At 35.2% G+C, this 16,102-nt stretch overlaps 1 protein-coding gene across 2 annotated transcripts in view; it reads right to left on the bottom strand.

Annotated features, from left to right (window-relative positions):
• The window catches only part of LOC101893915 (villin-like protein quail), a 54,410-nt gene that overhangs the window by 15,091 nt on the left and 23,217 nt on the right, over positions 1 to 16,102 (bottom strand). The window contains exon 1 of one of the 2 annotated variants that reach the window (XM_005179684.4): positions 3,186 to 3,425. The exons of the other annotated variant lie outside the window; for it this stretch is intronic. Coding sequence (XP_005179741.1) covers positions 3,186 to 3,209 — 24 coding nt within the window. The 5' untranslated portion in view covers positions 3,210 to 3,425. Of the gene's footprint in view, positions 1 to 3,185; positions 3,426 to 16,102 lie in introns of those variants that run through there. 2 annotated transcript variants of the gene reach the window in all.

The following is a 16,102-nucleotide window of genomic DNA, read 5'->3' as shown; positions in this document are numbered from 1 at the left end:
ACAGACGGTTTAATGTCTTCTTGTGGTGACAATAACTTTGGCTGCTTGGCTCGATATTAGAAAAAATAAAAAATCGAGAGAGAAAAAAGGAAAAAGAAACCATCCACCACATGGCGCATCGACTGCCCGTGGATGGGAGCAATTTGGCCGACCGGTATTGAAAAATATGTGCCATAAAGTCATTATGAGAACTGGTGCTGTTGCAAGCTCGATCGCTATGTGGTATGTGGATCAAAACAATGTTGTCGATCGATAATGATGACCAACATCAACAGCAACAGCAGCTCATTTGAGCCCATTTCAGTGACGACATTGAAAAATAAGAAAACTTGAACAATCATCGAACGGTATCAGCTGAATAATTGATGGCTGAACTAAAAGCCATGCTCTACTGCAGCATGACTGATGATGGTGAGAGAGAGAGAAAAAATGTCACCATTAGAAAAAAAAATTGTAGCAAAATACATTGAAATTGAAATTGGTGCACTTGCTAAACAAGTGCAATTATTTGCAAAATTAAATAAATAAATAAATATTGGATGTGTGAAACGGTTTGAAAGCGGTTTAGAAGATGGCTACAAGTATTGTCATAAATTGATGAAAATTTAAGAATTATCAAGTAACATGTAAAAAAGCAGCAAGTTTGGCTGGGCCGAGCATTGAATATCCTCCATATTTAGAAGTAAATTAAAAAAAAAATCGTTAAAAAATAAAATCATAAAAATACGGACATAGGGAGTTACCGTAATGCTGGGAAATTTTTGTCATGGGTCATTACAATATTCAAATACGAAACTTGAAAAAATTCAGGGGAATAATGTCGGAAAAATATCAAAATCCGAATATAGGGAAGTATCGTAATACAGGGCTAAACGAGAACGTGGGCCAGCAAAATCAATTTTCTGTAACTGGCAGTAGTACCTGTTACGAACTTACAATACGAAATTTCGGTGAAAAATGTCTATGGCTATACGAAGACGTGGATTTGCATAGACAATTTTCTGTCATCGACTGTAATACCCATTACGAAATAGTAAATACGGAAATTGAAACGGCTCCGGTGGATAATATTATTATTTTCATCGAAATACCGAATACAGGGAAGTGCCGTTACATGGGAGCCATACGAAGACCTGGAACGGTGTATGCAATTTTGTGTTACAGGCTGTAGTACCCGTTACGAACTGCTAATACGAAAATTAAAAAAGTTCCGCTGGATAATATCGTGAAAATCATCAAAATACCGAATATAGGGAGGTATTACTAAATGGGGACTATGCCAAAATGTAGACCTATATAGCTTATTTTCAATACCAAAAGTCTTGCAGACCAAACACACATCTGAGTAAAATGTTATCAACCTACTTAAATTCCACATCCGGACGGACATCGTTAAATCGACATAGAATTTTATTCTGATCAAGAATAGTCAGAATCCTTGAAATATAGGTAAGCGTTATATGGCCCATTTGTCAACTCCTGTAAATACTGAGTATTCTCCATTTCGAGGCCAAAATAAAAAATTGAAGCGTATTCAATTGAAAAATTTGACTAGGTTCATCTAAATACCCATAATTAAGGATGAGTTATATAAGCGGCATTCCGTATATAGTTAACGACAATTATTGAAATTCATAAATTTTTGCTTATATTTGTTCTGTTTTGAAAAATAAGTAAATATCAGCCTGAAATTTGTAAAAATGTTTGTATCGGCCACAATGAAGGTGTTTTTCAAACAGCTCATGTTACTGGATAAATTTTCCTTCGAAATTTTTACAGTGAAATTTTACTCTCAGTAATTCAATTATCGAATTGCGCTCTTTCTCACTCGCTCTCATTTGCTGGACTTTTGTGTTATCAAACAACATTTTGTACTATTTTAATTGTTTTAGAACAGACAATTTTTACCGTTCTCTTTGAATTTCCTGCAAAACACCTACTCTTCGAACACTCCCGCTTGCGAGTAAAAACCATCACCAGATCTTAACACCATATGCCAACAGATACAATTTCAAGGTTTCAGCTTAATCACTTCACCCAGTACTAAGTTTAGTCAAATTTAGAATTTATCGAACAACTGCAGTACAAATTTTATAAAACCATCTTTATATTTTAAACTTACTTTTCAAATTTAATTCTCATAAAAAATTAATTTTTTATATATCTCCATTCACACAATACTAAATGATACCATTTTAGAACTTTTCGTAATCTTAAAGGTCGAAATTCCAAAAATCCTTTTGTACATCTATCCTGCACTTCATCAGTGACTCACTCCGTTTGTCAAACACAAAGAAATCAATTTTTATTACATTTTAGTATTTTTCATACACTTATGGTACGAATTTCCAAAAAACAGCCTTATCACACGCCTACGCATCAAGACTGACCCTCGAGACCAAGACTGATTCTCAGTCAGTCAGTTATTTGACTATTCTTTACAAATTGTGTTGGAATTTTAGACTTCTAAAGGACATATAATTTATGACCAATAATGTGAGAATACATAAAAAGCTTTTTTGACTGGCTTAAGTCATCGGCTTGCTTCTTCGTAGAGGAAGAAATGACTTTTAAGTTGACTTATTTCGATTTTCGCCCTACGCTCCTTTGTTCTTTTCCAAAGAAGCCAGCCAGTTAAATAAGGGTTTTATATATTCTCACCTTTACTCATAAAAATCATTATCTCACTCCATTCCTTCTGGCAAATTAACATTAAAAGAGATAATATTTTAAAAAATAAAAGCTGTAATAAAGTGTGTATCTTGATTTCCATTTTATAACTCAAATTAATATTCCCGCTCGAATTCGAGCTAGTTTTACTCTCCATACGAGCATGGGCGAAACAGGGCAATATCAGCCTTAACTTTTTGGTATCTTCCCCACGAACCATAGACTAAAAGATCAAAATGTATATACAAATTTCGTAGTCAAAGGGCACCCCATGTATTAGATAGAGCTGCGTCCTTCAGGTTCGGCATAGCGGAATACAGAATAACATAATAATGATTTTCTGACTAATTTAATTTTGATGGATGCTTAGTATCACAGGCTCAGCATCCTTCAGAATAGCAAAAAATTATAACATAGAATGCTATTCTTTAATTTCTATAGATCGCCAAAAAAAAGACAAATGCACACTGAACTACCCGTTTTTAGAATTTCAGATAAATATTTATAAAAATTACCATTTCTTTTGATGAAATCTCCATGTTGCAAGACTTGTCGCCTTTGAACTCCAGGGGAAGAGACAGAAACAGATTAGGTATGATAGTATTGGAGAAGATTTAACTCTCACGAAGTTTCGATGAGTTAATGCGCGTACTTTTAATCTGCGATTGATATGCGTATTTATTTTAAGATTTTTTTTTTGTTTCAATTTTATTTTTTTTTGTAATTTTCAATTTATTCACTCAATGTCACTGAAATTTTGAAAAAGTCTAAAAATTGATAAATTGAAAAGTTTTTTGATATTTTTGTTTTCTTGTCCTATGAAAATGTACAGGGTGATCCAACATAACAGCAATGTCGATATTTTTACTATTTTTTTTTTTTTTGAATTTTATTAAGGAGCCTGCTATCCTTGGGCGAATATATAAAGAACTCCAACCCGAAAAACCGATAAAAATGGATTGAAATCGGTAAAATACCTTATAACAGAGGTGGAAGGTTACATTTGCACAGGGTAATTGGGTTCGATATTATGGCTGGAATTTTCAAAATATCAAAAATATATGGGAATTTTACCAGATTTAAAACAAATTTGCGTGATAAATTTAAAAGTTCTACAGCAAATGAAGTTGACTCCTTTTTGATTTCAAAACCGAACAGTAGTGGTATCCTCTAACCCAATTTTTGAGTTATCGACAAAAATCTGTAACTTTCAAGCGCAAAATTTTGAAAAAAAAATAAAAGTTGACAATATTGGTAGCTATCGGTAGGCCCATGGTGGAAGAACACAGGTAGATGCATCAACGTTTAGGAACATTGATATATCAAATTTTCTAAAATCTATTCTTAATAATAAGTAGATTTTTATAAGTTTTTTTTTTATAAGACGCCAAACGAGGGTTCTTAAGATATGCATTTTTCAACAATATTAACGAATTTCAATAATTTTTCATTCAAAATTTTCAATTTCAAAATTGATTTGACAGTTCATTGTCTCAGCAGCTGTGTCGATGCGACTACCTGTGTTCTTCTACCATGGGTAGGCGGCTACTTTAATTTCGTCGTTAACTTACCGAAAAATTTCGTTAATTACCGGAATTGTAAGCATTTGAATTTTACTGATTTTTTTGGTAACTCAGAAAATGAGTTACAGAATTCTACTACAGGAGTCACTTCAATCAGCTTCGTGTTTTATGATATGTAAAATGTACCCATATTTTATGTGTCCGCTGAAAAATATTAGGGTGGAGTGGATTCAGTAATCCACTTCCCTTCCAACTTTCTTTTCTACTTGTCCAAAACATATTCGATATATTTGCTATTCATTTTATATTTTTCATTGAAATTTTATTTCAGAAAACAGTCCCCTGAATACTGGGCCTCAATTCTTGTTCTATGAAATAAAAACTTTTATAAAGGTCTCTCCTTTGTCCTTTCTGTCAAACGTCAAAATTAAGTGTAATTTTTTAATTTCATATTTTCATAGAATAAAGGTGTGGGTACATAAGAACTTATATTCTTCGCATGGCATATTTTGTGACATATCATAAAAGGATGTCAGAGCCGCACTCAAAATCTGTCGTTTTCCTTTATAATTTGACATTAATATGCCTAGCTATGATGCCAAGCTGCTTATGTACTCTCAACTTAAGAATTAAACCACTGTCAGTAAAGTTCCACCTTCCCGAGATGCAGGTCATAAAACAAAAAATACTACATTACGGGACACCCTGTACACTTTGAATCAGGGCTTTAGTGAAGGATAAATATAGGGCTTTAAATAAAAATCGAATCGATGATAGGGTTGTACTCTGAGGGAGATTAAATTTGACAACAGTTTTCACGTTTTGTTTAAATCATTCTTTAACAAAATATTTTTTATTTATTTATTTTTTTTTAATTCACATTTCAAATATCCACTGAAGTTAATTTTTCCATTGCAAATTTTCATCAACAAATCTCTGTGACATATATTTTCACAAATTGTGTCTCCTTAATTAACACCAAACACAGACTTTCCACAAACGTTATTTTCCTTATTCTCGTTTAGTTTACTTCGCTCTGACTTTTCACTGCAACACGAAATTATAATTTCTTGTCTTTTTCTCATTTAATTCTCCCGACGTTGAGAGTTGCGAACGTCATTCATGGCTGAATAGTAAACTTCAACTGTCGCTTGAATGAAAAGTCTAAAAATTAACTTTGTTTGTTGTTGATTAAAACGCGTTTTATTGTTGTTGTTACCACCGCCACCACCACTACAACTACTAAAAAAACAAACAACAATAGAGGCAACCAGCCAAGTAAGCAGCCAACTATCAACTGATGTTGCTGGTGGTATGAATAAAGTTTGGTGGCAATGTTGTTGGGAGTTTTTGGCTTTATCATCACTAACGGTGTTGTTGTTGTTGTTATTCTTGCTTTTATTGTTGTTGCTAGTTGTCTCTTTCACATTTAAAACTCTTCTTCCCAGCAGCATGACATAAAAAAAAACATTTTATCAGTTCGCTTGGAGTTTGTTGGGTTATTGTCTAGTAGCAACAGTGTTGCCTATTGTAGCGATTTTTTATTTTATGTTTTTAGCTCATTTCTTTGCAAACAAAAGATATGTTTTTATTGCATTTTCTCAACGTTTCATCACTGTTTGATGACTTCATCAGGGGATTTGTTATTATTGTTTAAGGTGCGCTTACATAAATCTTGAGTTTAGTACAATGTAGCATGAATTTTACATTAAATTAACGTAAAAGACAATAAACAGCAACTAAAAAACTAGTACCACGTATATGCTTACGATATTGCCACTTTATAGCTTGGGCTGTTTTTGTTGGAAGTGTTTTTCTAAAGATTTTAGGGTTTTGCCAACAGATGTTTAGCCTCAGTCAATGTTCGATTATTTTAATATATATTGACGTCTGTTATGATTACTGAAATTCTTGACCCTCTATGGAGTGGGTACCGAAGGAATGGGCCAATATTGCCCATTTCGTGTCGGACCTAAATATATGTGATATAAACATTGCGATGACGTTCGAAAATGTTAAAAAAGTGCGTTAGTTACCAGATGTAGTCGACCGAATTATTCCATCGGCATGCTTCATCTAATACAGATACAAATATTGGTATGGGAAAAAAAAAAAAGTTATGACAGATATAGGTATTGCAAATTGTAACCCTTTGTGAGTGAGGTACCAGAAGGGGTTCGCAGACATATAACATCTTCACAAAAGATCTTGTGTTCGTAGAAAGAATGTGATGTTTGAAATTTGCAGATAACCAAATTCTTATTTCGGATTTTATGATCGTTTTGTTTATTCAAAACGTTGACCCTTTGTGGGGGAGGTACTAGAGGAAATTGTCCGATCTCTACCATCTTTATAACAGATCTTGTGTTGATGGCAATAATGAGATGTACCAAGTCCGAATGGAATCGGATATTAATTTCGCGTTTTATTAGCTTAATGGATATTCAAAATTTTGACCCTTTGAGGGAGAGGTACCAGAAGAGCGGACCGTTATATGCCATCTTCACCTTGGGTTAATAAAAATATTGTGATGATGATGTATTTTTTTTGAAGACAATCGGACTCTTAGATCACATTTTATAAAAGTTATAGTTATTCAAAATTTTGACCCTCTGTGGGGAGGTACTTGATGAAGTGAACCGATATTGTCCATTTTCGCACCTGACCTGGGGCTGATGCAAATATTAGGATTCGCAAAGTTGGAGCAAAATCAGATTATCCTTTCTCTTTCTGTGCAGTAAATTATTTTCTTTGAAAATTGCGACATTTTGTGTGGGAGGTACCAGAAGAAGTGGACCGATATTGCTTATCTGCGAACTCGATCTAAGTTTGACAATAATATTACGATGAGGCACGTTTTGGCCGTATCGAATGATACATACCCTCTCTAGCCACTCTTTGGTATTTTTAGTGCCAACCTTGCTTTCCAAAATACTCCAGACACAATAGTCCAAGGGATTGGTATCCGGAGATTTTGGTGGCCATTGTGCGCTGGAAATGAAGCGAGGAACCTCACTTTGTAATTATTCTTGGAGGCGCGTGCTGAGCCCTGATGGAATGTCCAAGTTCTGCTACCATAATGTTTGCGTTTAATACACCCTCCAGAAAATTTTTGCAATAATATTCGGCATTTATTTAATCCCACGGTCGATTAATACGAGCGGAGAGCGACCATCGGCTGTTATGGCGGTCCACAACATCACTATGGCCAGCGCTTGAGTTCTGGTGGCCAACCGAAGGTGCACATTTTCAGCTGACCTCTTTGGCAAGTAAAAACGATCATTTTGTTTGTTTACATACTGCTGGACAACAAATGTTTTCTCATCGGAGGAAACCAAATTCGACAGTTCACCACTTTCGGCCAAGCGAAGCAACTCTTAGCTCTTTTCAGTCTATTTTCAGTTGCGGTGTAAGTTCTTGCACTTTTTGGAATTTCAATGGCTTTGCCCCGAGCTCATTTTTCACTATTTGCCGAATGGAATATTGCGATATGTTCAGCTCACGAGACATAGCCATTTTACGGCCACTGCGAGGCTGGTTTCGATCAAGTTGCTACTTTACTTTTCGAACCATTTCTGCTGATGTTGCTGCTTTCTTTCGTCCACTTCCTTGACGCCGGGCTACGTTACCAGTATCACGGTTACGAGCGATGGTACGAGACACAAAACATTTATTCACAATTAAGTGCTGCAGTGCTCTAACCAAATATAAAGAAATCACACTATCACGCTTGAATTCCATCACGAATAACTTTTTTTCTGGAAAATTCTCACCAAAATGCTTTTTTACGCTTGTAAACAATATAATGAGCTGTCACTGGAATAATTTTAACAGCTGTCGGAGGAGTGAATTAGAAACGACATCAGTCTTTTCATCTCACCCTGTATAAATCAACATTCATGCATCAACATACCAGTTTTCACGTTTTTGCAAAGTTATTAAATTGACATCACCGTTGCTCTCAAACAAACACAACTCACAACAATCGAAACTCTCTGCAACACGACAACATTTACTTAAAAGTTTATTTTTTGCTCTGTTTTATTTCAAGTTGCAACATGAATTTAAGTTGAAAAAAAAATAGAAACAGTAAATTTATCAAATGCTTATTTGTTTAATGCGAAACAGTGGGAGATGACGAACTTTATTTGCGTTTTATGGAAGTAACGCAATTAAAAGTGTGTTTTTGTGTGTGCGCGCGCTTTTCCGTCTCATGTTGAGCGATGATGTTCATCGCTATTAATGAAAGTCGCGCAATTAACTCAAACCTTTTTACTTTGATTAACTTTATGATTTACATGCAATGTTTTTGTTTTTAAATGTTACAAAAAAACTTTAAAGTTAAAACACGTGTAAAACTGTCAAAGGTGAAGTAGAGTCATTTGGGGGAAGTTTTAGTTTCTACCTGTGGGTGGAATTATGCCTTTGGGAAGATTTCTGGAGTTGACTTACTATTGGTTTTCTGCAGATACAAGACTTTATTAATACCTTTACTCAAAAGAAGTAGCTTCATATGCATTGAGCACTGGAGAGTGATTAATGGAGTGCTGGATAAATTTAGCAAAGGGTACGACAAGTTCCAAAATGGTACTAAACTTCTAAAATGGTACCCTTTGGTATTGTGTGAACGATTAGAGCTAAAAACTTAAAATTTGGGATGAGAATCAAGGTTGGAAAGTAAGTTTGATATATGAAAGTGTGCGAACTATACTAAATGGAACTACATTTGGAACAGTTTGGTTTAGGTGTTGGCATTGAGGTTCCTGTTGGTGGTGGGTTTGTAATAAAGAGGCTGTTTTAGAAATGTGTACTACAAGTGCACGAAAAGTACGAAATATTAATATTTTTGTTATAATTTGGTATTGGGTGATCAAATAGGCAATAAATCTGAATTTTGGCACATCCAACCGATTTCAGTCTAGAAGCAAGTACATCTAATTTGGTGAAAATCGGTTCGGATATATCTATAGCTTTCATATATATGTTCCATCCGATTTGGGAGTTTAAGTTCCTCACATTCGTAATATGCATTCGACAGCAATGATATTTGGTACCAGATATCTTATAGAGCTCAAGCATAACTCTGTCAAATTTTGTCAAGATCGGATCAGATTTGGATATAACTCCCATATATATCTTTATTTGATATCAGGTTTATTGTGCACCAAACGTCAAATATCAATCCAAATGGACTGAATTTTGGCAATTTCGACTAAATTCATCCTAGAAAAAAAAAAATACTTCAAATATGGCGAAAATCTGTTGAGATATAGTTATAGCACCCATATATATGTTTTATCCGATTTGGTATCAAAGTCATTCAGATACGTAATGTGCACTCCACAATAATAATATTAGGTACCACATAACTTATGGGGCTCAGAAATACCTCTGTCAAATTTTATCGACACCGGATCAGATTAGAATATAGCTCCCACATATTTCTTTATCCGATATCAGGTTTATTGTGCTCCAAATGGCTAATATCAGTCCAAATACGGGTGAGATGAAAAAACTGTAACCAACTTCAGACTGCTGCCATTTCTAAGCCATTCGTCCGGCAGCTGTCAAAATTATTCCAGTGACAGTTCATTATATTGTTTACAAGTGTACAAAAGCATTTTGATGAGAATTTTCCAGAAAAAAGTTATTTTTGATGCAATTCAAGCGTGATAGTGTGATTTCTTTATATTTGGCTGGAAAACCACAAGTGGCTATCGTTAGAGCACTGCAGCATTTAAATGTGAATAAATCTTTTGTGTCTCGTACCATCGCTGGTTACCGTGATACTGGTAGCGTAGCCCGATGTCAAGGAAGTGGACGGAAGAAAACAGAAACATCAGCAGAAATGGTTCGAAAAGTAAAGAAGCGACTTGATCGAAACCCGCGTCGCTGTGGCCGAAAAGTGGCTCGTGAGCTGAACATATCGCAATATTCCATTCGGCAAATATTGAAAAATGAGCTCGGGGTAAAGCCACTGCAAATCCAAAAAGTGCAAGAACTTACACCGCAACAGAAAGAAAATAGACTCAAAAGAGCTAAAGAGTTGCTTCTCTTGGCCGAAAGTGATGAACGGTCGAATTTGGTTTTCTCCAATGAGAAAACATTCGTTGTCCTGCAGTTTGCAAACAAACAAAATGATCGTTTTTACTTCTGGAGAGTTTATTAAACAATTTGGCCGCTGACCTTGGACATTCCAACAGGACTCAGCTCTATCCCACTCAGCACGCGTCACAAAAGAATGATTACAAAATGAGGTTCCTCGCTTCATTTCCAGCGCACAATAGCCGCCCCAAATCTCCGGATACCAATCCGTTGGACTATTGTGTCTGGAGTATTGTAGAAAGCAAGGTTGGCACTAAAAAATGCCAAAGTGTCGATCACCTCAAGCAAGCGCTACTCCGGGAATGGGCCAGAATACCGCAGAGCAACATTCCGGCAGCGTGTGATGGTTTCATTGGTCGTTTGAAGGCCATAATTCGAGCCAAAGTGAGCAATTCGAACAAATCTACACTTATCTTAAATTTGATGCTATTTCAACATTTTTCTGCTTCCATTCAATAGAATTAAAAACAAGTAAAAAAGCTGTAAGTTCCGCCGTGCCGAACTTTGAATACCCTCCGCCATTTGGAATGAATTTGGCAATTCTCAAAAACAATAAAATCCGTTAAAATTTATGTTAAAATCTTAAAAATACCGAATGTAGCTGTTACATTAGGGTCTATATGACGACATGGACCTGCATAGGTAACTTTTGTCATAAGCCATTGCCACATTTAAATGAGAAACTTAAAAAAACAGTGAATACTGTAGCTAAAAGCATCAAAATACCGAATGTGAGGAGGTACCGTTATGTGGGGGCTACACGAAGACATGGACCTGCACAGACAATTTTCTGCCTTAGGCTGTAGCATCCATTTCGAACTTCAAGTACCAAATTTGAAACAATTCCGATGAATACTGTCGCAAAAATCAACAAAATACCGAATATCGGGAGGTACGGTTATATGGGGGCTATACGAAGACGTGGACCTGCACAGACAGTTGTCTGTCGTAGGCTGTAGTTATCTTTTCAAACTTCAAATACCAAATTTGAAACAATTCCGGTGAATAATATCGCTAAAATAATCAAAATTCCGAATATCGGGGGGTACTGTTATTTGGGTGTTATACGAAGACGTGGACCTGCACAGACTATTTTCTGTCCTAGGCTGTATTAATCATTTCAAACTTTAAATACCAAATTTAAAATATTTCCGATGAATATTGTCGCAAAAATCAACAAAATACCGAATATCGGGAGGTACCGTTATATGGGGGCTATACCAAAACATGAACCTACATTTTCAATAACAAAAGTCCTGCAGACATAATATAAATTTGAGTAAAATTTTATCAATCTACTTCGATTCGTTCGCAAGCTAGAGTGGTTTCCATAGACGGACAGACGGACGTACGGACATCGCTAAATCGACATAGAATTTTATGCTGATCAAGAATATACATACTTTGTGGGGTCTAAAATGTATATTTCGAGGTGTTACAAACGGAATGACAAACTTAATATACCCTCCATACTATGGTGAAGGTATAAAAAATGTAAAAATTATGCCGTTTGACTTTGTTGCCGTTCAGTTTTATCTTACCCTTTAGTCCAAACCTTCCACATCGCAATATTTCTATCATATTTATTTAGGTCCGATACGAAATGAACAATATTGTCCCATTCCTTCAGAACCTACTCCATAAAGGGTCAACAATTTGAATAATCACGATAGAAATCAAATTTATTTTAATAATCGAACATTGCCTGAGGTTATACATATGTCGGCGTATGACAATTTTTTCAATACATTTTGGGGAAAGTGGGTATTTTTATATTGGACGTGGGATATTAGAAGGCTTGTTGCTGAGAGCATTTTTCCCAGAAGGAATTTGCAAACTCTTAGCCGCTCAACCAGTGTTGCCACCATAGAAGCTGCATTTTACACATGGAGGGTGATAATATTACACATGTGGGGAAAAATTACACATATATCAACATTTTTTAATAAAAGTATTTTTTTTTTAACAAAAATTACTACGTATCCCAAAAACAAACGTAAATTCATTTTATGCCAAATTTATATAACTAAAAAATATATTTTTGTGCGTGTTTCTGAAATATTTTACAATTTTTTAAATTGCTAAATATTAAAGTAACTATATCTGATGTATTCCCATATTGATTTATTATCTTCATATTACTTTCTATTACAGAGAGAAGTGTTTTTAAAGACGAAGTTGACAGCTTGCCTATATTTGCTGATCTCTACCAATATCATGAATTCATCCTGAATTCATTCATAGTGATCACTTAGCTTTTTGATATGACGATTTTGGTGAAAAACAAACACTTTAAGTGTCGAACATTCTGCATTAAATGAAAATCATACTCACTTCCAGCCTTTCCCAAAAATCATCAGCTAAATATTCTGTCTGCAGTACCATTTGCGAAGTTTAGGATTATGAAAAAGTGTTAAAAATAGTAAAACTATAAATTACACATGCCACCAATTGCACTACACTACACTACACATGCAACAAAAAATTACACACACTATGTGTAATTACACATGAGGTGGCAACACTGAACTCAACTGTCAAAATTGCTCTTTTCACTGGCTCTCTCGCCTAGACTTTTGAGTTATCGAATAATATATTCTAATAATTTGTTTATTTAGTTGTGTTATACATTTAAACGAACGAACTCAAAATTGTTAAAAATAGAAAAAATATCCCCCACTGTCATTTCTTGCCGTTATTGTTGCAACAACCAACAATGATTTGCTTGGCTTTTGCCCCAGTAATATTGGCGTTGCCATCATCATCAACATCATCGTCGTCGTCGTTATTCATGGCTTTTGTTCAAAAAGTTATTGAAGATGAAACGACGGTGTTGTAATTAAACTCCGAAAACTAACAGAAACAATAACAAAAAGCAAAAGTAAACTAAAGAAAACCTTCCACTTGCTGATCACGTTTTTCCACGTAATTTTCTATTTCGCCGTTAAATGCGATCACGCTCATTCGATGAAGAATGCTTTGTTTCATTCAAATCTTGAAGCGATGAGCTTCTTTCCATAGAGTGTGTTTCATGCCATGTGAGGAGAGCACACAATTTGACATTGATTGACGTTTTAGAGTTTAATTAAATGATTTATGATTGATTGCAAGCAGCAAAATGTGATCGGGGTAGTGAGGGTTGGTTTGACAATTCCTTTGGAAAGGATTTTAAATTGGAAATTAATTGCCGGCCCGGCTTTTTTGACCATAATCAGATTAATGGCAATTATTTTAGTAAATATATGTAACACAGTTGTGGTGTGTGGCAACATGCACTGGGAAATCTTCGAGAGATAATCTCTAATGCCACGAGAGATTAGCCATTGTCACATGACCATATATAAGGCAATTGAGAAATTATGTGATTTCTTGGCTCTGTTTTGGTGGTCGTTTCATTAAATGTCTTCAAATGTAGATGACATTTAGCCTTAGCTGATCTCACAGTCCAAGAGAGCTACTAGTCATATAAAATTTATTTCAATGGCCTCTCTTTCGGTGGCATTGTTGCTTTTGGCCAAAAAGGCCAAAGGCCTTTTCGTTTGGCCGTAAAATTATGTTTTTTAGATGCATCTCTTAAAAACCAAGAGTTATTGTCTGTTGTTCACAAAAAAATAAAAATTATTTTTCAAATCTTTTGAATGTTTGCAAATCATGCAATCATGTTGTGTTTTGCATAATCTTTTGCATACTTTCGTTGGTGGTGTTTAGACGTGGCTATATGAATATGATTAAATTATGATGGTCCATTATGATATATCTGCTGCCAGGCCATCTACACACATCCACCTGGTGAGTGCAGTGCAGTAAAGAGAGGTGACTGATCTTGGCAGCATAGTTTTGCAGCAAATTCATTGGTGGAGTTGCATTTTTCACGGCTAATTATAATTTTTTTTCCAAAAGCATGTTATGGTAATCAGCTTGAACACACATATATAATATATGTCGAATATGTCTGACATGCGTTGTTGGTTTCGCTGATTTCCAGTGTCGACTTTGGTTAAATATTTGAAAAATTTCTTTGACTTGCAAAGTTAAGACAGTTAAGCTGATGTCTTCATCTGGAAAGATATTTGAGCAATGAAAGTAAATCCCCCCATCCAAAAAAAAAAAAAAACTTGCAAAGATAATTATTAGAAAACACCGGAACAAATTAGGTTTGACGAGCTGTACGTCAATAATTTCCTGCAACACAAGAGTCAACATGTCGAATATGAGGGAATTTGAGGGAATTTGAGTGAAAATAAAATTTTATCTAATATGAGGAGCGGTAACGTAATTTGATTATTATACCCTACACCACATAGTGGTGTCTTTGTGCATTTGTTTGTAACAGAGAGAAGGAAGCGAGATAGACCCATAGTTACTTCTGAGTCGATTTATGCATGTCAGTCCGTCTGTCCATGTGGACAAAATGCAGGTCGCATTAATAAACTGATTCAGATGAAAATTTCCAAACAATATTTGCTTGGCCCAAGGACGTACTCTTTTGAAATTGGCGAGAATCAAATCAGATTTAGATATAGCTCCCATATATTTTCAACCGATTTCGGGTTAATTGTGCATCAAATGGCTAATATAAGCCCAAATGACCTGTATTTTCGTACACCCCATCAAATTCAGTCTAGAAGAAAATAAATCAAATTTGGAGAAAATCGGTTCAGATATAGCTATAGCTACCATATATATATTTCATCCGATTTGGGATTTTATGTCCCTCAGATAAGTAATATGCACTCTAGAAGAATGATATTTGGTACCGGACATCAGATGCTGCTCAAAAATACCTCCGTCAAATTTTATAGAGATCGGTTCAGATTAGGATACAGCTCCCATATATATCTTTATCCGATATTAGGTTTATTGTGCACCAAATGGCTAATATCAGTCCAAATGAATTGAATTTTGGCAATTACGACTGAACTCATCCCATAAACCAGTACTTCAAATTTGGTGTAAATCGGTTCAGATACAGCTATAGCTCCCATATATATGTTATTTCCGATTTGGGGTTTAAAGTCCCTCACACGAGTAATATGCATTCCAGAACAATGATCTTTGGTACCAAATATCAGATACAGCTCTGGAATAAGTGAATCAAATTTTGTCAAGATCGGTTCAGAATTGGATATAGCTCCCATATATATATCCTCAAACGATTTCGGGATAATTGTGCACCAAATAGCCACTATCAGTACAAATAACCTGAATTTTGGCATATCCGACCAAATTCCGTCTAGAAGCACGTACATTCAATTTGGTGAAAAGCGGTTCAGATATAGCTATAGCTCCTATATATATTTTTCATCCGATTTGGTGTTTAAGACCCTCACATTTGTAATATGCAGTTGACAACAATGAAATTTGGTACAAGTTATCAGATACAGCCTAGAAATACATCCGTCAAATTTAATCAAGATCGGTTCAGATTTGGACATAGACCCCATATACAGGGTGAGATAAATTAAAACTGCAACAAAGTCAAACGCCATAATTTTTACATTTTTTTTTTAATTTTATTGAATGAAAGCAAAAAATGTCGGAAATAGCATCAAATTTTAGAATAAGTTTAGATTTGTTCGAATTGGTCACCTTTTGGCACGAATTATGGCCTTCAAACGGCCAATGAAACCGTCACATGCTGGCCGAATGTTGCTCTGCGGTATTTTGGCCCATTCCCGGCGAAGTGCTTTCTTGAGGTGATCGACACTTTGGTATTTTTTAGTGTCAATCTTGCTTTCCAAAATACTCCAGACACAATAGTCCAATGGATTGGTATCCGGAGATTTGGGGTGGCCATTGTGAAG

Source organism: Musca domestica, unplaced genomic scaffold (genome assembly GCF_030504385.1).
Source record: "Musca domestica strain aabys unplaced genomic scaffold, Musca_domestica.polishedcontigs.V.1.1 26, whole genome shotgun sequence".
NCBI classification, from domain to species: Eukaryota; Metazoa; Arthropoda; class Insecta; order Diptera; family Muscidae; genus Musca; species Musca domestica.
This window is presented reverse-complemented; position numbering and strand designations above follow the sequence as displayed.